At 43.0% G+C, this 23940-nt stretch overlaps 1 protein-coding gene across 3 annotated transcripts in view; it reads left to right on the plus strand.

Moving 5' to 3' along the window:
* Nucleotides 1-23940, plus strand: part of LOC127662573 (coiled-coil domain-containing protein 85C-A-like) — a 55191-nt gene that overhangs the window by 26944 nt on the left and 4307 nt on the right. Inside the window, exons 2-4 of one of the 3 annotated variants that reach the window (XM_052153818.1) lie at nucleotides 3218-3297; nucleotides 16738-16842; nucleotides 23620-23718. In XM_052153818.1, the coding sequence (XP_052009778.1) occupies nucleotides 3218-3297; nucleotides 16738-16842; nucleotides 23620-23718 (284 nt within the window). The remainder of the gene's footprint in view (nucleotides 1-3217; nucleotides 3298-16737; nucleotides 16843-23619; nucleotides 23719-23940) is intronic. The other 2 variants (XM_052153819.1, XM_052153820.1) reach the window with 2 other exon arrangements.

A 23940-nucleotide genomic window follows, 5' to 3' on the forward strand; every position in this document is an offset into this window, starting at 1 on the left:
TAGTTAATTGCTTCTATATGGATACCAAAGTATGACTGAATTAAAATCATCAATTGTATTAAAACCACAGTTTTAAAAAAAAAAACACACAAAAAAACACTACTACAGTCATGATCACTACAATGTTACTAAAGTAAAACCAGGATTTCAATCAAAACCAATAGCCTAGCCCCTGTGTTCACGAAAGTAGTGTTTGTGCTACTTCTATTTAACTACTCCTCTAAACTGATGTTAACATACACCTCAACAGATGGACGGAGCTCCCACAACCACCTCTGCGCTGCTAACTTTGACTGGGTTATCTCATGTAGATTGTCAAATATTGTCTGATAATGTAGATGAGTGTATTTTTATCCCATTTATACTTTGCTTAATGTCTGAATACATGTACTCATGTGTTTAAAAGAGTCTAGCTCCCTTTATAATCGTCTCAGTTTCACACAATGGAAAACGCTTGTACAATTCATGGCTAATCCTCGATACTGATAATAGATGTATTCATATCTGGGGGTATACCTCATTCCTTTGGGTTACCCAACAAAAACCTTATAGAGGGGTGTAAAATGTATTCATTCCTGCATGTTCAAAGTGTTCCTGCTACATTGCAGCACATAGAGATAAAAGACTATCGGGCTGTGAAGGGGCAGGAGGGAGTGTAACCACTCTGTCTTTTCCCAGGTCAGCCATTGGGAATGCAAGAGGTAGGTCGAGGGAGGCAGCTACGGAGGGGGATACGTGGCAGAACTGGTCAAGCTTTTGTAGACAGCCTCGCTAATCAGCTTGGCTGTGCGTCAGGTGATCAAATGTACTGTAGATAGATTAAAGGGTCACCAGGAAGCCGAAGAGGATTAGCTAAGCAGGACCTGTTCCTACCACTTTCGACCATTACAATTCTGATAGGTCCACAGAAATGTGTCCGTCCCGTTGGAGTTATTTCAGTTAGATTAGTTTTCAAGTTGCTATCTGCATTTACTATTTTCAGAATATAGTTATGAATGAAAACAAACACTGTGATTTGTCTGTTGTCTTAAGGAGCTCCTCAGACTCCAAGCAAGTCAGAGGCAGTAGTGACACCTGGTGGTGATGAAAGACTTGATTGTCGATTTCAAAGTGATGAAAGTCACAAAATGGTATGGAAAGGCCTAAACTTGTTTTTTGGATGAGAATAAGGTTTGGGGGACCCTACATGGTTCCACAGGACCATTAAAAAGGGACGGGTAGCCCATCCTTGACTGATGCTCTAGCTGGACTCCACTCATTCTTATATGTTCCAGTAAGTCAACTGGTTCTAGCAATAGCAATGTTTGTTGGTTTGTTTCCCAGGGAACACACATACTAAGATGCATACCTTGAATGCACTGTAAATTGCTTTGGATAAAAGTGTCTGCTAAATACATTAATGTAACTTTAGTTGAGAAGAAAGATTAACCTAAATGTTGAAATAATTGTAGAAAGAGAAATTAATTAAGTGTAAAAATCCAGATAATGACTCCTTCTGATGTCATTGAAGGTCCAATAGAGCCTTTATCTTTCTAATCACACATTCTTTACTCAGTTCTTCTGCCACCCATACTCTATGTGTGTACATGAATGGATGCGTGCTCTCAAACAGCTAATTTTCTCTTAAATGTTGTCAATGTATGACACTTAAATCACTATCATGATACATCTCTTTTGGAATTTGTATTACTAAGTAAAAAAAAAAGGATAAAAAATAGTTTTTTGATGTTAACAAAATCATAACTGCTGTTGCCCCAGGCAATAGATTTCCTACATATCCACTCCACATATCACTCCACACCTCCAATGAAAAATTAACTTTAACTCAAAATAATGTTTATATACTGTATTCATTTACTCAGTGAGGAAAAGTGCAATAAGTGTTCAGTGAGATATTAGCCTGTCGTTATTACAAAATAACCCCCTTCAGGGTGATACAATACTGATCACCCTGTTGGGGTTTATCTAGTCAAGCCATTATTTTATTTGAAGAATTGATTCACTTCAAAGCAGAAAATTAGGCTTTGCAGAAAATTAGGCTGTAATCATTGAAACGTCATTGAAAATCATGCCTTAAAAATGAGTAAAGGCAACTGCAGCAGGGAACCCAAAACTCCATAAGATTTTAGATAATGAAGAAAAGGAAAAAAAAAAAACATGGGAGAAACTATGCTCATCTGGGGGAACCATAGCATGAATATAATGCTAATATCACTTAGCTATGTGTAATAAAAGTCATATATTAATTGACGAAACTGAGTAGAATTGTGATGGTTTATTTTGTGACAATGATCAGCTGACTGAATACTATCCCTTACTTAGTTATTGGATTTAGATATCATGTTTAGGGAGGTGTGCACCTCCTGGCCTCTGTACAGGAGGGTTTTGTGTACGTTTGCAAGGGATATTTACTGGCCTCTTTACAGGAGGGGTTTGTGTACGTATATAAGGGATATTTAAGGTTTAGCAATGTAAAATTAGGAGCCAGAGACATTCTGGCATCTCTTCAGGACAGCAGACCCTCCATAACCTATAGGTCAAGACAGGCATGCTGGAAATGCTGTTTACCTCAGTACCAGACACTTCAAGATCTCCCTCAACCATCATGCCAAAACCAGAGTAAAAATAATGATGGGCTTTTACTTCACAGGCATGAAATCAGTTTGTTTAGTTGTACTGTCTACTTTCAATGACATCAGATGTTTTAAATGAAAGCAGCTTGCCTGTGTCAAAGGCAATACAGATGTCCTTTGGAAGAGATTTCTTTGTTGTCTACAAGAGCTCTTTAAAGTATAACATCAGTCTTTGCATGATTGTGTAGGATGTGAACTGTGTTAAATGTGAGGAAATCTCTTGCTTTGACAGATGTCTTTTATTTAGCTGAATGTAGTTGCAGTGCATTCTGGGATATGGTATTGTATGTCAATGCTTAATAGAAACCAGCACGATTTGGAAATGACTTCGATTCCAGGATTACCAAATAACTTTGGAGAACTTTCACAAAACATTGGTTTTAGTAAGATGAAATTACATTTAGAGAAATTAGAGCCAAAAAAATCACACAGACTGCAGGGAAAAATCAGGAGCCATACTGAACTTTAGAATCTTTACATTACAAATACCTGTAAATTAAATGAATATGTGAATATATTTAATTGTTTCTAAACTGCTTTCCAAATTTCTAATCCTTTTCTCATTTTGTTATTCATTTACACAGATTCTTCTTCAAACTACATCCATCAACTAGAGACTAAAATCCGGATTTTAGAAGATGGCAACAAACAGTTATTATCCCAGGTAAGTGTCTAGAATGTAAACTCTTAATCCACAGGTAATGTGACAGTTTAAAGGAGGCATATCCTGGAAAAGAGTTTTTCCTTCCTTTTGAAATAAAAGAGTTTGCTTCCCCAATTCATCTTAAACATAATGGAATATTAACACATCAACGCTTGCTTTGTATTCAGCAATTCATGCATTGTTGCTCATTTCACATGTAAAGAAGTTAGCCAATCATAACGGTGTCATATACATATATAATTCTCAATGGTAGAGTATTTTCTCTCTTCATTTCTTCCATTAAGATTTCATTAAATGCTTCATAAAAGAGTTCTAGGCCATAAATTAAACCAACCAGCTCCTGGGTGAACTGCACATTACAAGCTTTGATTCAAATAATAAAAGTATTTGAAAATCAGACTAACAGGCATAGGTTTAAGACTGTGTACTTAATGTCTTTCATTAGGGCAGGAACTACAATCCCAAGCATTGTGAATTATGTAATCAAGTTAAATATGATGGAAAAGTATAAAAAAAAAATAATAAAATGTGTTGATTATAAGTGTAGAAACAGCATTTTTATATAAATTTTTTTGCACAATATTTAGATATTTGCTAATAGTATTTAGTGTACGGAGACTGACGTAATTGCGTCATCAAGGGACTGGGCAGTCACTATTCAAAAGAGGGTCAAACACCAGAAACGTTTGGTGGATGACATGGCACGTTCTAAAATTAGAAACAAAGTTGTTTTCTATGAATGTTCACATACAACTCCGGAGGCTACTCACATTTCTGCTGCACCACGGAGCGCAACTTGAATATTTCCCATTAAATTCCAAATTATTATCAATGGACATATATTATTTACTCTAGCCTTTTTCATTCACTAAGAAGGGAAAAACCTTGGTAACTTTTGTGTGTACTGTCTGCCATGTGAACCACATCAACGTGCCCTGTGTTTGATACCTGTGCAGTGTCCTAGCTGTGACATGGCACCTCTCATCCGGTGTGCGACCGCCTTAAGGGTCATAGAAAGGATGGAAAATGTTCACGTAAAACTAAATTACAGCTTTGCTGGAATTTTTGACTAATGACTAATGCTAAGTGTATAGTTTTATTTGTAAATGTGTTTGTGCCTATTGTCAGAGTGCTTCATGTGGTCTGCAACCAAAGATAGTATTTGTCTTCGCTTTGTTTGGTGCAATGCAACAATTGAATAGTGTGCTAAAAATTTTAATCAAGTGCTGATCTTCAAAGCACTTTGCCCCAGTGTACCTTATGTGGATGTGCATATGTAGGCCATATGGAAGTAATTTCTTTCAACTCTCTTCTCCTCAACCTAGTCTGTACATTGGCGTGTACAAATTTGTGTGTGTAATTCTATATGTGCTATTAATTAACACTCTATCCCATAAGAAAATAATCACATAAAACACTCATTTATCAAATTATAAATCTAGTTTAAAAGTCGGTAAGGATTAACACTTGAACACATCTCATTGCTTCAAGACATTATACTGTATATGTATATACAGTATACTGTAAATATATATGTAGCCTATATATATATATCAGCCACGGTTACTTTTCAAAACTTGATCTGACACTGAATGCTCAAGCAGCCTAATATACACTTAGAAAACTCCTGATGTTGATGTAACAATGCAAAAAGCACCTACCAATTTACTTGAAGTGAAAATCAGTCAACGATCATGCAGAACATCTCAGGTTTTTAAATAACAGCAGTGATGACAGCCGAGTCATTCGCAAAATCTTGCGCTTTTCACTTTCAAATTATGTACATCACTTAAAGCGTGATTGCGTCACTCAAGGCCAGCTAGAAGGCCTGCACTGGGACATATCCTAAAGACTACACCCACCAAGAACAAATAAATCAATCTGATTGGCTGATGAATCTGACAATCTGACTTTAGATGCCTATTCACTGATTGTTTGATTCACCTGTTGAGGGATTCTGTGTTGAGGGATTCTATATATGTATGTGTGTGTGTGTGTGTGTGTGTGTGTGTAGTATATGTTTAACTGCTTATATGCCTATATGCCTATATGTTTATCTTTGATACTGAAATGAGTCTGAGTGATTTTTGTATTGTGACACTGTCAGAGCTTTGAACAAAAGTCCCTGGGGCTCAGACAGTTATTTGAGACAAATATACAGATCTGTCACTAACAATTTTACATCTGATGTGGTCCGCTGCAAAAACTATATCCATCTCAATATATTTAGACAGCACAGGCGACTAACAATTTCACATATGAGACGGTCTCCATCTCTCATTTTCAGAGCCCAGACATATAAACAGAGATAACATATCCATCTCAATATATTTAGACAGCACAGGCGACAAACCACTGTCAGTTTAATTGCATATGCTCATCTCATAAAATTCTACTTCTATCTCTCTCTCTCTCTCTCTCTCTCTCTCTCTCTCTCTCTCTCTGATGATGATGTATGGATTCTTGCTTTGCTTTTATTGCCTTGAAAGATGAGCATGCCTCATTTACATGTGTGTAAATGAGCATTTAAGCGATAGATTTTATCAGTACAAGTATTCCCTGGGAATCAAACCTATGACCTTGGCATTGCTAGTGCTATAGAATTCTTTGAGGAAAGATATCTCAAAATATGCAAGCAACACCCAGATTGTATTTTGGTATTTTGGCTAATGGGAATGCAAGGTATTTTGACTGATGGGTCGTTTTTATGAAAACGCGATGCAGTAATTTGGCATAACAATGTCAATGGGTTTCTCAAGCATGCAGGTAGAAAACGACATAGTAAAAACTTTAGCTGTGTAATGCAGGTTTCTAGAAGAAAGGAATGTTGTTACCTGCAGGAACATTAGAGCATGCCAAAGTTATAAGTAATGTGGTCAATCTGTGTTCAATTATGTATGCTTAGTAAAACACTGTGAGCAGAAGGGCCTTAATTCCACTTGAGTTGTTTCATTCCAAAAAGCAACATCGAGATACCTTGTGTAAGTGCTTCTTGTCAAGGCAAGCATCACTATTACTATTTTTCTTACTTAGGGTTTGGGGATTTCAACAAACCTTTACCCTTAAACATTACATTTTGCCATGTAACTTGCTCTGCACAATTTGTGCTATGGACATGAATGATACCTTTGTATACCTTGTTGAGGAGACAGGGTTCCCGTGGAGCCTTAAAAAGTCTTAGAATGTCTTAAAATTCAGTTTTCCAAAATGTAAGGTCATAAAAAGTCTTAAATACCTTAAATGATGCAACAATATTCTTTATTATCATTTAAGCAGGTCTTAAATTTGGGATGGAAATTAAATGGAGTTATTGATTCCCAAAAGAAAGAACTGATTCTGAACACCTGAAATGAGTCATTAGTAATTCCAGACTTATTTCCTGTACTAACCTACGTAATTTGGTAACAAACAACCCACCTCTGGTCTTCATTGGCTGCTCGCGAACAGCTTTGACCCACCCTCAAACACTACACTAAGTGGTAGACCAATAACAACAGACTGGGACATCTGACCAATCAGAAAAGAGTAGGCTCTCTGAAAGGAGGAGTTTAGAATGAATGCTTTAGAACGGATCATTGAACGAGTCATTTTTGACTCTGGGGAAAAAAAAAGTAATGCTGCAATTTAAATTACGAGCAAATTAAAGTGTTTTTTGACCTTGGATGCATGTAAATCTATTGTATGAGATATTTGGAACAAAATTAGGCATGTTTAAAAAGCATAATAGGTGCTCTTTATGGTTTGAAGTGTTTCCCGACTGAGCCGATACCTTTTTGTGGCAAACTTTACAGACTGGGTAACCATCAATATTGATGGTGCCTTGTGGGTCTTTTACATAGCCAAGTTATCCCAGGCAGTGGACTTCAGCTTCTGTGGCGGTGGAAATGAGAAGATTTCAATATTAGCCTGGTATGATAACTGTCCGTTTTAAAACTGAGGTATATTTTGAAACCTTGAAACCGTTACATCCCTAGTGGGCACTTTTGGTTTAGGCTAGTAAGCAACCACCCAGAACACACTAGCAACCGCATAGCATCATGCTACAAACACTTGTACTTTAAACAACTGGGCAATCACCAGTCACATTTTCTTAAAATGTAAAAACCTAGTTTTTAATACAAGGTAATTCCAATTAGTCTTAGTGTAGAGTCATGTCTTTTCAGATCAGTTCCGTGAAATTGAGATTCCTTGAGATGGACTGGAGCATGTGTTTAAAATGTGTGGAAGAGAATCCTGTCTAAGAACAACAGTAAGCTATGGGTGTAAATTCAGGTGTGGCTGTACTGATTTTTCAATGCAACTTACTTATTGACACAGCAACACACTTTTGTAACAATCAATGTTTCCCATAAAAAGTTAATAAACTCAACCTTAAGCTCTAGTAATACACAATTAGCACACAACAGCATTCAACCCTTACAAGAAAAGATAAGATAATCACATACACATGCTATTACCAAGGCTATTACTGAATTCATTAATCTTCCATTGTGTGGATAGACTTTCATTTATAGATGCTTTTGTTTGTTTGAGAATGGAATGAAAATAAGGAAGACCATGACCTTTGGCAAGGTTTCGAAGGTATTTCATGGCCTCTGACACTGAAATATGCAGTGGTTAGAGTTCTGCAGACAGGTGCCTTTTGGTTGAATGTCTTGTGTCAGTCACACTTCATAAATAATGATCTTAGCTCTCAGGTCAAGAATGCTTTGCTTTCTTTTACCTTTGTTGTCTTCTCAGATCACCAGTCAGGATATGATCTCATGTTCCATCCAAGATCCATTTGCATTCGCGAACATTTTTTAGTGCTGTTTTTTATTTTATTTTGAACCTGAAGTCAGATATTTTGGCCGCATGGTGGCTCAGTGGTTTGCACTGTCGCCTCACAGCAAGCCAGGTTTGAATCCCGGCTCAACTGGGCCTTTCTGTGTCCTCTAATGAGAGCAGCTGAAAGATGAAGAAGAAGAATCCTGAAGTCAGATATGTTGAATACAGCACATTCTTCTCCATCAAGAATTGTATAATAGTTGTTTTTCCAGTTGTTTGCCTATATTCATATAAGTTGATGTATCCCTGTGGTGTCTTTTTGCTAGGACTGCTTGGTTTTTATCAGTACATCATTACTATCTGCAGTGTTTTTGGTTTATGTTCTTATGCTAAAAGGACCTGTCACAGGATCTCTCTTGCAATATTTTTAATAGCTGGTGTTGATAAGGCATGCATTACTATTGCTATTGCTCATGGGTTACGCATTTGAACAAACCCTTCACCCAAAAATTATAATTCTCTCATCATTTACGCACCTTTATGTTGTCTAAAACTGGTTTGACTTTTTTTCTTCCGTGGAACATAAACAGATATTTTAAAAGAGATATGATGACCATTTGTCCATACAATGGAAGTGAATGGTGACCAAGTTTTCAAGCTCCAAAAAGCACATAAAGGCAGCATAAAGGTAATCCAGATGACTCCAGTGTTTTTTATCTATCTCTTCTGAAGTGGTCCAGTCAATTTTGGGTGAGAACAGGCCAAGAAATTACTCCTTTTTCACTATAAATTTAGATATTAGCAGTCTCCTAGGCGCGATCATGATATCAAGCTCGATTACACTTCCTAGCACTATCTAGTGCTCTGCTTATGCGTCAAGTACTAGGAAGTGAAATTGAGCTTGAAATCATGATCGTGGCTAGAGACTGAAATGACAAGATGTACAGTGAAAAAGGACTTATATTTTGGTCTGTTCTCACCCAAAACTGTTTGGATCGCTTCAGAAGACATGGATCAAAGCACTGGAGTCTTATGGATTACCTTTATGCTGTCTTGACGTCCTTTTTAGAGCTTGGAAATTTGGTCACCATTCACATGCATTTTTTGAACAAACAGACATCATATCTTCATTAAAATATCTGCATTTGTGATCAGTGGAAGAAAGTCAGACGAGTTTGAGACAACATAAGGGTGATAAATGATGAGAGAATGATCCTTTTTGGATAAACTGTTCCTTCAAGAATCAAATTTCAACTTTGACCGTTACTCTTCCTGTACCATTACAGACATGAATGATACCTAAAATTGTTCGGCTTATTGAGGAGAGGTGTTCTGTCACTTTTAATAAGCAATAAGGCTTTTAGACAGAATTGGATTTGGGCTCTTTGAGGCCAGTAAGCTATCACATATCAACATCCCAGACCTTTTAACACACTAGCACCAATAAGTTGTTATTATATATATATATATATATATTTATTTTTATATATATCATAAAAATTTAGTTATCACTACTAAATGAAACTTATAATGCTTGACCAGGACAAAAAACCTGAAAACATTATTTCATCTTATTCTCATTTTATCTTAGCCTTCAGATATTTCAGAACATGATATTCATGTGCTCTGAGACCAGAACTTGCCCATTAGGAATACCAGTAGGCCAATCACAGCATGAGGTGTTCTGTTTAGAGAGATTTACAGTACTGCCACTTTTTGGATATTATACATTCTCTGAATCCACACTGAAGACCAGAGGTAATTAGAAGATGAGGTCAGGCAGCTGTTGTTTGTACAAATATTGTGGCTGCTTTTGCTCTGTGTGTCCCTCGGCATCCATCCTGCCCATGCCAAAAGTCTAGTAAAGCAAGTGGAAATTAAAGTTTGTCTTGGCACATAATTTCTGTGTTGACAATACACTCTGATGGCCGCTCATTGCTAGTACAAATGCAGTTCCCCTTCTGTCGCTCTCTTACGTTGTGTCAGAGAACGACACTAGGGGTCTCTCTTGAGCGCCGATATTCACCTCTGTACTATGAAAAAAGGCCAATGAGAGTTGGCAGCCAGTATTTGCATGTCCCGCCCCCGGACATACGGGTATTTAAGCGGCGCAAATACGGGAGTTCATTCAGAAAATTTCTTCGGAGCCGATGGTCGTGTTTGCAGTCTGCTGCGTTACTACACACCGAGTACCTGCTATCCTCTGCTGCATGCTGTTGGATTCTGCGGCGCACAACAGTGGCTTTCTCCTGGTTGCACGGCTGTGCACTTCCTGCCCCTGAGCGCATCGACAGTTGCAGATAGAAAGATCTCTCACGCAGTCTTTCATTCATAAAAGAGTGATTTTATTTAAAAGAGTAATTTCCTCTAAAAGAGCAAAAACACAGCGGCGTTGAACGTCCTTTTCAGGACGCGTCTTTTTAAAGATGCCTTTCCGCCCCTGTGTTGTTTCTGGATGCGGTAGAGTACTCTCCGCTTCCGACGGCCACAGGCGTTGTCTCGTGTGTCTGGGCAGCGATCACACCGAGGCTGCGTTTGTGGATGGTTCATGTTCTCATTGCGAGAACATGACCATGACAACGTTGCGGTCACGGCTTGCTTACAACCGTAAGCGGCGCAAATACGGGAGCCGCCCCCCGCGTCGCTCCTTCCCACGGGATTGAGGACGATGCGACTGGCGATGGAGGTGATTTGGGGATGGCAGCGGGTGCAGCTCGCCGGGTACGCCCCCCTCGGACCACCCGCGCCCCAGCACGCCGTTGACTCCGTCCCCGCCGAGGTGGCGGCGACTCGCCTCAAAGCCAGTCTGCCTACCCTCTTGCGATGGAAGCAGATGAGTTCGCCGCGACATCGGAGGGCGTGGGCTCTGACGCTGAGGGCTCCTCTGGGCTGCCGCCGGGCTTGCACGCCCAGCAGGAGGCCGACGCTCAGATGTCCGATATGCTTTCCGGGCAGCCAATAGCGTGGGCCTGGATTGGAACCCTCCATCCTCCCCGCAGCCATCACGGCTAGACGATTGGTTTTGGGCGTGGCGCCGCCACAGCCTCGCCCCCAGTACCTTTCTTCCCGGAGGTGCATGATTAGCTGACGCCTTCGTGGAGAGCATCCCTCTCCACTCGCCGTGCCACCTGCTCATCCGCCCTCGCCACCCTCGACGGGCGAGCGCCACGGGTACACGGAGATCCCCAGGTGGATAGAGCTGTTGCGATCCATCTATGCCCCGAAGCACTACCACCTGGCGGGCCGCCCTGTACTCCCTTCCCGGTCCTGTAGAGCAACATCCTCGCCACCGCGAAGGCCTACAGCGCTACCGGACGCGCCGCTTCGCCCTGCATGCCATGGCTCTCCTGCAGGTCCACCAAGCCAAGGCACTCTGCAACATGCACGGGGTGGCCCTGATCCCGACACGCTGCAGGAACTGCGCTCAGCGACCGACCTCGCCCTGAGAGCGACGAAGGTCACAGCACGGGCACTCGGGCAGGCGATGGCCACTCTGGTGGTCCAGGAACGTCAGCAATGGCTGGACTTGGTTGAGATGCGTGAAGCCGACAAGACTCGCTTCCTCAACGCCCCTGTCTCCCAGTTCGGCCTCTTCGGCGACACCGTGGAGGACTTTGCCCAGCAGTTCTCCCTGGTGAAGAAGCAGACGGAGGCCATTTCTCACATCATGCCGCGCACGCAAGCCTGCCGCCACGGCCCAGGCCCCATCTGCTCGCCGAGGGTGTCCTCCTGCGGCCAGAAGACCTTCTGCTCCGCCCCAACCTGGGCCCAGCTCTCAGCCCCAGCTGCCGAGCAAACCGCAGGAAGCGTACGCCCCTGCCTCACGGACTCCGCCGAGGACCCGGAAGGCTCCCAAACGTCCCTGAGACAGCGGACCCAGAGGACGAGAAGTTAGCTCCGGAGATGGTGAGACCGCTCCGTCCCCCGGTGGAGGGCCGGGAGGAGAATCTTGTGTTTTTTCATTTGCTGGTACCCAAATTCTCAATAAAAGAGCTATTTCCTTTACCTCTGGGTCACATGGCCCGCAAATGCCGTTCTCACGGCACTTGTGTTTCAGGCCTCAACAGTCCCGGCGCCCAGGATGCGGTGCTCCCGCCCTCAGCCCCACGACTGTTCCCCGGCCGGCCGGTTCAGACGAGTCCAGAGGACGCCGACATCAGACCTCCTCCTCTGTCACGAACCCGCCCCCTGCCGGGTGCGCGGAACAAGGTAAGTGCTTTGAGCTTATTCTCAGCACCAGAGCCTCGGACGCCACAGAGCCTCCCGATGCTGCGTTACCTGTTCCGCGACCGCTGCGAAGCCCCGCCGGGTACGTCCAAAATACTTGTCCCCTTGGTGCCCTTAGCACAGAGCGCAGAGGCATGGCTTTCTCTGCCCAGCTCGTCACGCTGGCTGCACCGGACCATTCAACTCGGTTACGCAATTCAGTTTGCCAGGTCTCCGCCCCTTCCTGGGCGTTCGTTCCTCCAGCAGTGCACGGCGAACATGCCCTCTCCCTGCGCGAGGAAATCGCCTCCCTTCTAATCAAGGACGCGATAGAGCCTGTCCCTCCAACCTAAACGAAGAAGGGTTTCTACAGCCCTTACTGTTGTACCCAAGAAAGGCGGTGGCATACGACCGATCTTGGACCTGCGAAGTTTTCAATCGGACCCTGTCCAAACTCCCGCTCAAAATGCTCACCCAGAAACAAATTCTATCTGGCGTTCGGCATCTAGATTGGTTCGCAGCGGTAGACCTGAAGGACGCCGTACTTTCACGCCTCAATTCGCCCTCGACACCGACCCTTTCTACGGTTCGCATTCGACGGCCAGGCGTATCAGTACAAGGTCCTCCCTTCGGCCTGTCTCTGTCCCTCGCATCTTCACGAAGGTCGCAGAGGCGGCTCTTGCCCCGCTACGAGGAGCGGGCATACGCATACTCAATTACCTCGACGATTGGCTCATTCTGGCCTCCTCGCAGGAATTACTATGCGCACACAGAGACCAGGTGCTCGAGCACCTCCGCGCTTGGGGCTTCAGGTCAACTGGGAGAAGAGCAAGCTCACCCCAGTCCAGAGCATCTCTTTTCTCGGTTTGGAGTTAGACTCAGTCTCAATGACAGCACGTCTCTCCAACGAACGTGCTCAGTCAGTGCTGGAATGCCTCGCTTCCTTCAAGCCAGGCACCGTGGTCCCGTTGAAACGTTTCCAACAGCTCCTGGGGCATATGGCATCCTCCGCGCGGTCGTGCCACTGGGGTTGATGCATATGAGACCACTTCAGCACTGGCTCCAGACTCGAGTCCCGAGACGAGCATGGCGCCACGGCACGCACGGCGTGGAAATTACCACTGCCTGCCTCCAAACCTTCAAACCCTGGACAGACCTCTGCTTTCTTCGGCAGGGGTACCCTTGCAGCAGGTGTCCCGTCGCGTTCTGGTTACAACCGACGCCTCAAATTGGGTTGGGCGCCGTGTGCAACGTGGCCACGAGCCGCAGGCCGGTGGAACCAAGGCCCGCTGCGCTGGCACATCAACTGCCTAGAGCTGCTGGCCGTTCGTCTTGCCCTGAAGAAATTTATTCCGACGATTCGTGGCAAACATGTCCTGGTCAGGACAGACAGCACCACGGTGGTGGCTTACATAAACCGCCAAGGCGGAGTACACTCCCCCCACATGTCACAGCTCGCCCGTCGTCTCCTCCTTTGGAGTCAGCAGCGACTGGAGTCGCTGCGCGCCACTCACATCCCCGGCAACCTCAATGTGATAGCGGACGTGCTGTCAAGACAAACCTTGCCTGGCGGAGAGTGGAGGCTCCACCCACAATCGGTCCAGCTGATTTGGGACAGGTTCGGCAAGGCCCAGGTAGACCTGTTTGCCTCCCAGGAAACCTCCCACTGTCCGGCTCTGGTATGCCTTCACAGAGGCTCCCCTGGGGACAGATGCTCTGGCTCACAGCTGGCCCGTGGGGCTGCGCAAGTACGCTTTTCCCCAGTGAGCCTTCTTGCACAGGTGCTATGCAAGGTCAGGGAGGACAAGGAGCAAGTCACTCTGGTGGCCCCCTACTGGCCCAACCGACGTGGTTTTCGGATCTCACGCTCCTTATGACAGCCCCTCCCTGGCGAATTCCCCTGAGGAAGGACCTTCTTTCTCAGGGACGGGCACGCTCTGGCACCCGCGCCCAGACCTCTGGAAACTCCACGCCTGGTCCCTGGACGGACGCTGAGGGTCTAGCCGGCCTACCTTTAGCCGCCATAGACACTATTAACCAAGCCAGAGCCCCTTCGACCAGGCATCTTTACGCCCTGAAGTGGCATCTGTTCGCGAACTGGTGTTCTTCCCGAGCCGAAGACCCGCAGAAGTGCGCAGTTAGGTCAGTGCTCGTGTTTCTTCAGGAGAGGCTGGAGAGGAGGCTGTCCCCTCCACCCTCAAGGTGTATGTTGCTGCTATCGCGGCCCACCATGACACGGTAGACGGCAAGTCTCTTGGCAAGCACGCACTTAATCGCCAGGTTCCTAAAAGGTGCCCGGAGGATGATTCCTCCCGGCCTAACCTATTTCCCTCCTGGGATCTCTCGGTCGCCCTGAGGGGACTCCGGAGACCCCCTTCGAGCCGCTTGACTCAGTTGGACTCAGGGCCCTCTCTCTCAAGACTGCCCTGCTGATTGCGCCGCCTCCATCAAGAGGGTCGGGGACCTGCATGCGTTCTCTGTTAGCGACGCCTGCCTGGAGTTCGGTCCGGCAGACACTTTCGTGATCCTAAGACCGCGACCGGCTACGTGCTCAAGGTTCCTACCACACCCTTCAGGGATCAGGTGGTGAACCTGCAAGCTGCCCCGGAGGAGGCAGACCCAGCCCTCTCACTGCTGTGTCCGGCACGTGCCTTACGTATTTACCTGGACCGCACACAGAGCACCAGACGCTCTGAGCAGCTCTTCGCCTGCTTTGGGGACAGCAGAAAGGGAATGCTGTCTCCAAGCAGAGACTCGCCCACTGGGTTGTCGATGCCATTTCCCTGGCTTATCACACCCAGGCCGTGCCCCCCTTTGCGGGTCTGAGCCCACTCCACCAGGAGTGTTAGCGTCCTCATGGGCACTGGCTAGGGGCACTGCCCTAGCAGACATTTGTAGAGCTGCGGGCTGGGCAACACCTAACACTTTTGCGAGATTCTACAATCTCCGAGTTGAGTCAGTTTCGGCCCGTGTTCTCTCAGGTACCGAGCCCGTGAGAACTCGGTGACACGCCGACGATCTGACCGGGTGGATCGCTTGCACCCAGCCCTTCCCCTAACCAGGGAAACAGTGCGCTTCTTCCCAGGAGATCCCAGGCTTGGGACACTGGTTGGCTCCTCCCTAGCCCTTGCGGGTCGCAGTTCTCGCGGAGGGACTCGCCGACCCAAACCACTGCGGGTACCGCTAGCTACCCTGTACTGGTATAGGGGCCCCACAGGTAAGGCCTCCTGCTCGGACTCCCCTGTGTGTAAAACCACGGTTCTGTCCCCTCACGTGAGTTGACGCCGTGTTTCCCTTAGGCAGTCACAGCTGCCTCAGGTGCCGTGGCTGTATGCTCCCCTCTCTGAGGCTGGTGCTACCACCGCGACTACTGTTCCAGCATAAGGCCTAGGTATAGGCCATGCGATGTATGTGCCACTCAAATTTGTCTCCCCTCCGGGTAGGTGTGGCCTCCAGCAGGGTCTTCCCCGCCCTACCAAGGGCTAAGACCCCCTTCCCTCAATGCGTGTAAGGGCCCCGGCCGTAGTTGCTCTATGCGAGAAACATAGAGAGAAAGAGGCCCAGCCAGGCTGGCCCGCTCCCATGTTGGCGTCGTCACCTTGTTCCCTCCTCCGGGTAACGATAAGGAATCCTGATGGCTTAAATGGGGCATTGGGGAAGGGTACGTGCGGCTGATACAGTTGGTCATTCTGCACGTAGGAATACCTGCTCGCTCCTGTATCAGCGGATCACGTACACGGCTCAGCGCATGGCGCTTTTAAGTGGACCCCTAGTGTCGTTCTCTGACACAACGTAAGAGAGCGACAGAAGGGGAACGTCTAGGTTACATATGTAACCTCAGTTCCCCGATGGAGGGAACGAGACGTTGTGTCCCCCTTGCCACGTCGCTGAGCCGAGCCCCTGTTGTGGCCGGACCATTTTCGGCTCCTCAGAAAAATCCTGAATGAAGTCCCGTATTTGCGCCGCTTAAATACCCGTATGTCCTGGGGCGGGACATGCAAATACTGGCTGCCAACTCTCATTGGCCTTTTTTCATAGTACAGAGGTGAATATCGGCGCTCAAGAGAGACCCCTAGTGTCGTTCTCTGACACAACGTCTCGTTCCCTCCATCGGGGAACTGAGGTTACATACGTAACCTAGACGTTAAAGGGGTAGTTCAGACAAAAGGGAAATTGTTGTCATCTTTTACTCACCCTCATGTTGTTCTAAACCTGTACCACTTATTTTGAATATAAAAGGAGATGCCGTGGTGAATGTTAGCCTCAGTCACCATTCACTCTCATTGCATATAAAACAAGGTGCAAAAGAAGTATTCTTTATCACTTGTTTCATCAGCGTTAAAAATGCATTCTATGTGTTGATGTATCTTGAGGAACAATGGACATTTCTCCCTGTAATAGTTTCTTAATTCACACAATGATCAAAAGGAATATATGTTTGACTGATTTATATGCTTTCATCCACAGCAGGGCAACATCGGAGATTTGAAGACACTTCAGAAAGGGTTGTCCCTGTATCACTCAGAATCCCAGCTGTCCTCGCTATCTCAGTACCAAGACACATTACAGAACGTACGTACTTCAGAGACATTCCCTGACATGACCCCATTATTCGCAGCCCAAAACCTAAATCATAGCTGAGCTTAAAAAGATTTGTCGGGTTGAGCGGATTTTACAACAATTAGCTGTTTAAAGCCATTTTTAAGAAAGATGCTGCATTGCTCTTTATTCAAGCAGCTACCAAATGGAAATTGACCCTGCTGAAGCCAAGTAGCATAAAGGGATAGTTAAAAAAAATAATTTACTCACTCTCATGTTTTTCCAAACCCGTATGCATTTCTTTCTTGCGTGGAACATAAAATATGTAAGGTAGAACGTTAGGGACAGCCTAAGTCACCATTCAATTTCATTATATGCAAAAAAGAGCACTGTCAACATTCTTCAAAATTTCTCCTTGTGTTATACACACACAAAAAAGAGAGAGCCATATGGGTTTGGAACAACATGATAATAATAATAACAGAATTTTTTGTTTTTGGGTTAACTATCGCTCTAAATCATGAAATGTACTCATTGTAGCGTGAAGAGAACTGCTCTTCGAAAATATTTTAATTTTGTTGGAGAGACAAGAAACAAAATAGGCTATGTTTTACTCGGAGGGCTTTTCCTGTGTCCTTGCAGGGGGTCTGTCATGCTATTATCTCTGCTTGAGACTGGTTGTCTCAGTGCTGACCCAGCATTTGTTTTAGAGACCCTTTTTAACCTAAAAATGACCTTAGAGCAAAATTGTATTCAACCAGCTCACATTTGCAATGCATGTAGATAGCTTTATATATTTCATTTTTAATACACATTATTACTCATTTATAAACTGTATGTTTGTGACTTTGTGCTCTTTCTGTCCAAATAAGGCTTGTTAATTAATCCTATTACACATACCTTTTTTGACTGTCCAAGTGCACAAATAAAAATTCTGTCATAATTTACTTTATAATGTTGTTCCAAACCCATATGATTTCAGTTCATTTGTCGAACATAAAAGGTGATTTTAAACAGAATGTTAGCCTAAGTCACCATTAAATTTAATTACACCTTTTTTTCATGCAATAAAAACAAATGGTGACTGAGGATAAACATTCTGCCTGTTGACTGCTTTTGTGTTCCATTGAAAGAAAGTCATAAAGGATTGGAGAAACATGAGAGTGAGTAAATGATGACAGAATTTTCAATTGTGGGTGAACTATCCCTGTAAGCTGGGATTAAAAACCATATTTTAACATAGAAAAATGCCCTTTAAAAACACATTTCCATGTTATTGCCTTTCTACTTCATTAGAGGATATCACACTGATAAAATAAATCTATTCATAGAGTGCATCACCTCCTCTGGCCTTCCTCTCTTCTATCTTAATTTCTCCCTCTCTTTCTCTCCCTTTTCTCCTCCTGAGATATCATCATCATTCTCCTCAGAAAAGGTCATGGGCAAACCTGGCAGTTGGCAGCGTTGTGCTTCAACTAATCAGTGTGCTCATCAGCAATGGCAGGCAAAAACAGCACGGCTGCTCCACTTTAATATGAGGGCCAGCCTCCACAGGAAGAAGGAATCAATTAGGTAGTGCCATGGGTCTCTTCCTCAGAGGCTGTGAGACTTATTTTAACCCAGCTCATCTCTGAAACTGGCAGGCTAGTAAGAGAAAGACTGTCTACAGGCTCATTGCTTCATTAGCATGGCTTTGAACTTTCACTTTAATCACCGGAGGGAGAGAAGATACTAAATAATGCAGCGGCGAACTGCTGAAACAATAATCATGTTCGTCAAGGTGCTGCAACACATTGGTTGGTGGTTGTTAGGGGTTCTTGAGGAGAAAGAAGAGGAAAGGAACCTGGTGATATAGCAGTTTTAGTGATGCTAAGACACAAAAATGTACAATGATTTTCCATTTTTTTGGACATGACCATATGAATGGTGCATGAATAAATACATATAGAGTAGTATAAGAATATGGTAATCATACAGTACCATGGTCTATTTTAAAGTAACATGGTCCACCACAGTATTATTTGAATCACATTTTTTCATCACTTTATACAGGTATGAACATCTGCATGAAGTCTGGTCAAATTTGCTGCTTATTCTGGCCTAGACCTGCCCACTTAAACAGAAAAAGACAACCTGACTAACATGTAAAGTAGTCAACCAACTACTCTTTCTCCGGAAGTTGTGTGCAACCAGCCAATTAGATAGGAACTGGTGATTTCACCAACTCTGTATGGTCTGCGGAGGATTTGTTTGATCCCAGGCTGTGACACCTTGTCTGGTTCATTTTTAATCAGACTTTATAATCAAAGAGGGCAGAGGTGAGTTGAAGTCAATCTCAGTTGGTTAGCGAGCGGCCAACACATTTTGGAAACATCAGGTGGGTGAACATCCCACTCCTCGAGCTTGCACAGCTCAGCTAGTAAAAGCAGTATCATTGTTTTCCATATTAACGCTAAAAAAATGGAGTGTACTATTTAAAACATATGTTAATAAAATAATAAAATATCATGTACACTCACATGAGATCATCAGTAGATTAATTAAAGATGATTTATTCTACATGGAGCTGGGCTACCTCAGCCTAATTTATACAAAGGCAGAAGCCTGACTTCCCCCTACGGCATCAAGGTTATACAACAAGTTGTATTGCTCCTATGGTAGGAACATTTCTTATTTGTGAATTTCTGTACAGGTCAGGGGCATGACCATTTGCAACATAGTCTCATTAAATGAGATATAACTACATTTTTGCTAACTGACTTTTGCGTGCCGAATTCTACGTTTTGTTGTATTTGAAATGAACACTAGATGCACTACAACAATTGAGCGCTTTATACACTTTCACACAAATCATGGCTACAATGGCTGATTATGACTTTATAAATACTTAATTACTCACACACTGCTATGTTATGATATTGAAACACTTTAACTATAACGAAAAACTATTTTAATACTTGTATTACAGACTCACCTACAGTACATTTACACTTCAATTCTCATTTTGTTTTTGGACACTATCGGTTAGGTTTAGGCATTGGTAAACGGTAAGGATTTTTTGTGTCTACCTCTAATTATTGGTTAGATAAAGTCACAGTTGAATAGTGCTAATTTTATCTTAACCTAGTGCGAACCCGCGTCCACATGTGTGAACATTGTATTTTGGCATTGTATTTTGGCTATATATCATTGCTATACGCAATGCATCGTTTAAATGAATTAAACCTGATTGAATACTGTTCACAAGAATCTACACTGTCATTTAAGGGTTAAACTTCTGGCACACTACTTTTTTTTTATAGAAACCTGTTTGGTTGTAAAGAGTAGCGTCTCTAGTTTCATTTGATATGCCGCATTAAAAATCCATTAATTTATCGTTTGTCAGCGTGCTGATAAATATGAGGTCCACATGTGTGAAAATTAGGACCACATTCCCTCGAAAGTTGAAAAAAAAATATTTTGAATAATTTTCAACTTTAACACATCTGTGGGTCATTTAGCTTATTTTTTATATAATTATGTTATATTTTGTTATCACTGTATAATACAGTTCTATTCATTAACATTAGTAAATGTATTCCTATATATTTACTATGCACTTTCACATTGAGAATAAATGTATAAAAAAACAAAAACAAAAATGTGCTTTGTATTAACTAAACTAAATTATATGGAGTTAGGGTGAAAATAAGGTGCATTTCGAACTGTTCTGAGACAGTGCAAACAGAGAGCACACTTGAGGTTAAGTCATTCACTGAAGAGGGATCAAGGGTGCATCCTATGCACCACTCATGGACACATAATAAACTATTTGCTGAAAAAAAGGTGTTTGATGTATTATATTTACACAGATGTTCCCTGTGGCAGAGCTCCAAAAATTGGCTTCAAACAAATGGGATAATCGCTCATTATTTCTGTTAATGCCTTGAGATGCCTTTGGCATTTTAATGGTTTAGTCGCAATAATTGATAATCAGATTAAATTGTGTCTTTTTAGCTCTTAAGTAGCATCCTGTGCCTATTTTCAGAGTACATGTTGTTAGGCAGAGATGTTTGTCAATGACAGTCTTAAGGCCCCGATATATGTCCAGAGAAATTCTTATTCTTTCTTCATTCAGGATTAAAAAGAAGTTCTAAGTGGCAGATCAATGGTATACTGTTTCCGAACATTCAGAACCCACCTCACCGCTGTGGGAGGCGTTTAGAAGTACATTTAAATATGATGATGCTCCGTAAAACCTAAATAATGTGACATTAACATGTGTTATCAATGACTTTATGCCTCATTCTATGAGTAGAATTCACATTATGACAGTAAAGAAGTTGTTTTAACCACTCGATGATGATTTAAAGTAAAATGTGTGATAATTCTCTTGCTCAATCCGAAAGAAAGAAGCGGGGGCCATGTAACAATCCACTTGAATCTTTTATTAGTATTAACAATCTCTATTTTCACACACAATCTGCTTTTCAGCATAACATTGAACACACACATATGAACACGGCTGCGTGCGTCGCTTTCTCTCCCCTCCGGCCATCTGGACTGCCCTTATATCCCTTCTCCAGCTCTCTCTGCAACACAAAACAGCTGTTAGAGATAATTTCCCACAGGTGTCAATCCTTACTGCTCTCCACAGAATGTCGCTCGACCACTCCCCCATCTCCACAATATGTATGCAGAAGAAAATGTTTAATTTGTCTTGGTTACATTATGAATTCATGGCGCTAATTCGCTAAAGCTGTACGCGGCCATAATATGCGCTGGTTAAACTCCGTTATTGTGATTTATGATGACACTGATACTACTACAAATATGATTGTAAAAAAGTATAATGTGCAGAATAAAGACAAAAGAATGATGATAGAGGCATATCTTACTTTAGCCAGATGTGTGAATGGCTTTTGATTCAGATGGCACATGAGTGAATGTGCACTTGAGTGTATCTGAGAAGATTTGATTCCTTTAGTAGACAAATTAAATAAATAAAAAAAATTGCGATGTAGGTAAATTTGCACCAGCTCGCTAATAAATTTACACACCTATGTGTTCCTGTTGACTGATTTTGACTGACTGAACAACATAAACAGAATGAGCTGTTGACCCCAATGATGTTGACCAATAACAGTAAGAAGGTGCTATATAGCCGGTAAGAATTTTTCCTAAAAGTTTGCCCCAGCGAGCTGTTATGAATCACCGAATGCAAAAACACAATTTTGGCCAGATTTTGTTCTAAATGACATCACACCCATTCATTCTTCGATTTTGTAGGAAGTATATCAAGGCCTTTAGTCACCATTCACTTTAATTGTATGGAAAAAAGATGCTGTAGGAGTGAAAAGGAACTGAGGCTACAATAACATACTGCCTAACATCTCCTTTTAGTTTTCATGCAAGAAAGAATGTCTTTGGAGGTTATGGGTGGACTATCCCTTTAAAGGAATAGTTCACCCAAAAATGAAAATTCTCATTATTCACTTCCATCATTGGCCTTCAAAAAGGCCTTTGAAACCATCCCAAATGTGTATGCCAGCAGAACACAAATGAAGATTTTTAGAAGAAGATAGAGCTCTGTCAGGTCCTTATAATGCAAGTAAATGGGTGCTAGCACTTTGATGGTCCAAAAATCATATTTAGGCAGCATAAAAGTATTCCACACGACTCCAGTTGATCAATGAATGTCTTCTAAACCAAATCAATATGTTAATGTTAAACATAAATCAATAATTAAAACGTTATAAACTTTTAAAAAGTGCTTCCTGCCAGCAGTTGACGCATTACGTAGCTGTCGCGTGACATAAGCGCGTCGGCAAGTTCATGCGAGAATTAAGAAGCAGCACTTATTTACAACAGATGAACAAACGTCATGCGAGAGTTTCTACCATTTCAAAGAGCATCAGAGCCCTGGACGATTTAAAGTTAAAAATATTTAAATTATTGACTTGTTTTGTACATAAACCTATAAATTCTCTTCAGAAGACATCATTGACCAAGTGGAGACGTGTGGATTACTTTTATGCTGCCTAAATGTGACTTTTGGACCGTCAAAGTGCTAGCACCCATGTACATGCATTATAAGGATCTGACAGAGCGCTATCTTCTAAAAATCTTAATTTGTGTTCTTCTGAAGAAAGACAGTCATACACATCTGGGATGGCATCAGGGTAAGTAAATAATGAGAGAATTTTCAGTTTTGGGTAAACTATTCCTTTAATACTCCAGTGTACACTTATTCACCCCAAGGGAATTGTGGGCATCTCCTGAGTTTCTCTAATCAGATTGCAGGGTAATGCATGACAGTGGCCAGTGGGTTTGAATGAACTCAGGTCAGTCCTGGGTAAAGTCCCTACAGCTTAAGCCCTCAATAACCCCGCTGGCAACTGCAAGTGAACATCACAGCCCTGTTCTCACAGGCCAAAAGTGAGTAGCAGCTTCAATCCAGGGGTCCTTTCCCAACCCCAGTGTTGAAATGCCAGCACAATTTTTGTGGATTTAACGGTAGAATGGGACTCAAAGGGCTGTGTCTAAACAGGGGTCTGCAAGACCCATGCACTGAAAGAGCTCTTTGTTTATATGTACCCATGAAGGGGTTACTAACAGAGATGAGATATAATGAGTTGTTTTAACCCATTTTAAGCATGGGTTGACCCAGAGAAACTCTCAAGTTCTCTTTTGGTAATCTGAGGGAAGAGTATGTGTGGTGGGTATCTTTGACAGTGATGAATGCCTGCACTTCTGTATGTGTGTCTTGTGTTTGTGTTGTGGGGTGAATCGGATGCATTTCGTTAATATTGTATGTTTCCCATTATCCAGCAGGGGTCTACACGGATGCCCGGAGGTGATCTGCCATCCCCTGTCACAGGCTATCTGCCAGCAGAACAGAAACCTGAGGCTGTAGTACATGCCATGAAAGTAAGACTCCGATGCACATTTGTTATATATTTGGCACTCAAACAATAATATCAAAGCCATGCAAAAGCTTAGTGTGAGTATAGATCAACATTTAGGCCATTATTTGCTAAATATCTTGCCCTTCACCACAGCTCTCAAATCACATTTGTGATTGTGTTTATTCAAATATGGCACGCAAAGACACGACGCACTAAGATTGATGATGCCAAACACTATTTGTTG

Source organism: Xyrauchen texanus, chromosome 22, assembly GCF_025860055.1.
Source record: "Xyrauchen texanus isolate HMW12.3.18 chromosome 22, RBS_HiC_50CHRs, whole genome shotgun sequence".
In the NCBI taxonomy this organism is placed as follows: Eukaryota; Metazoa; Chordata; class Actinopteri; order Cypriniformes; family Catostomidae; genus Xyrauchen; species Xyrauchen texanus.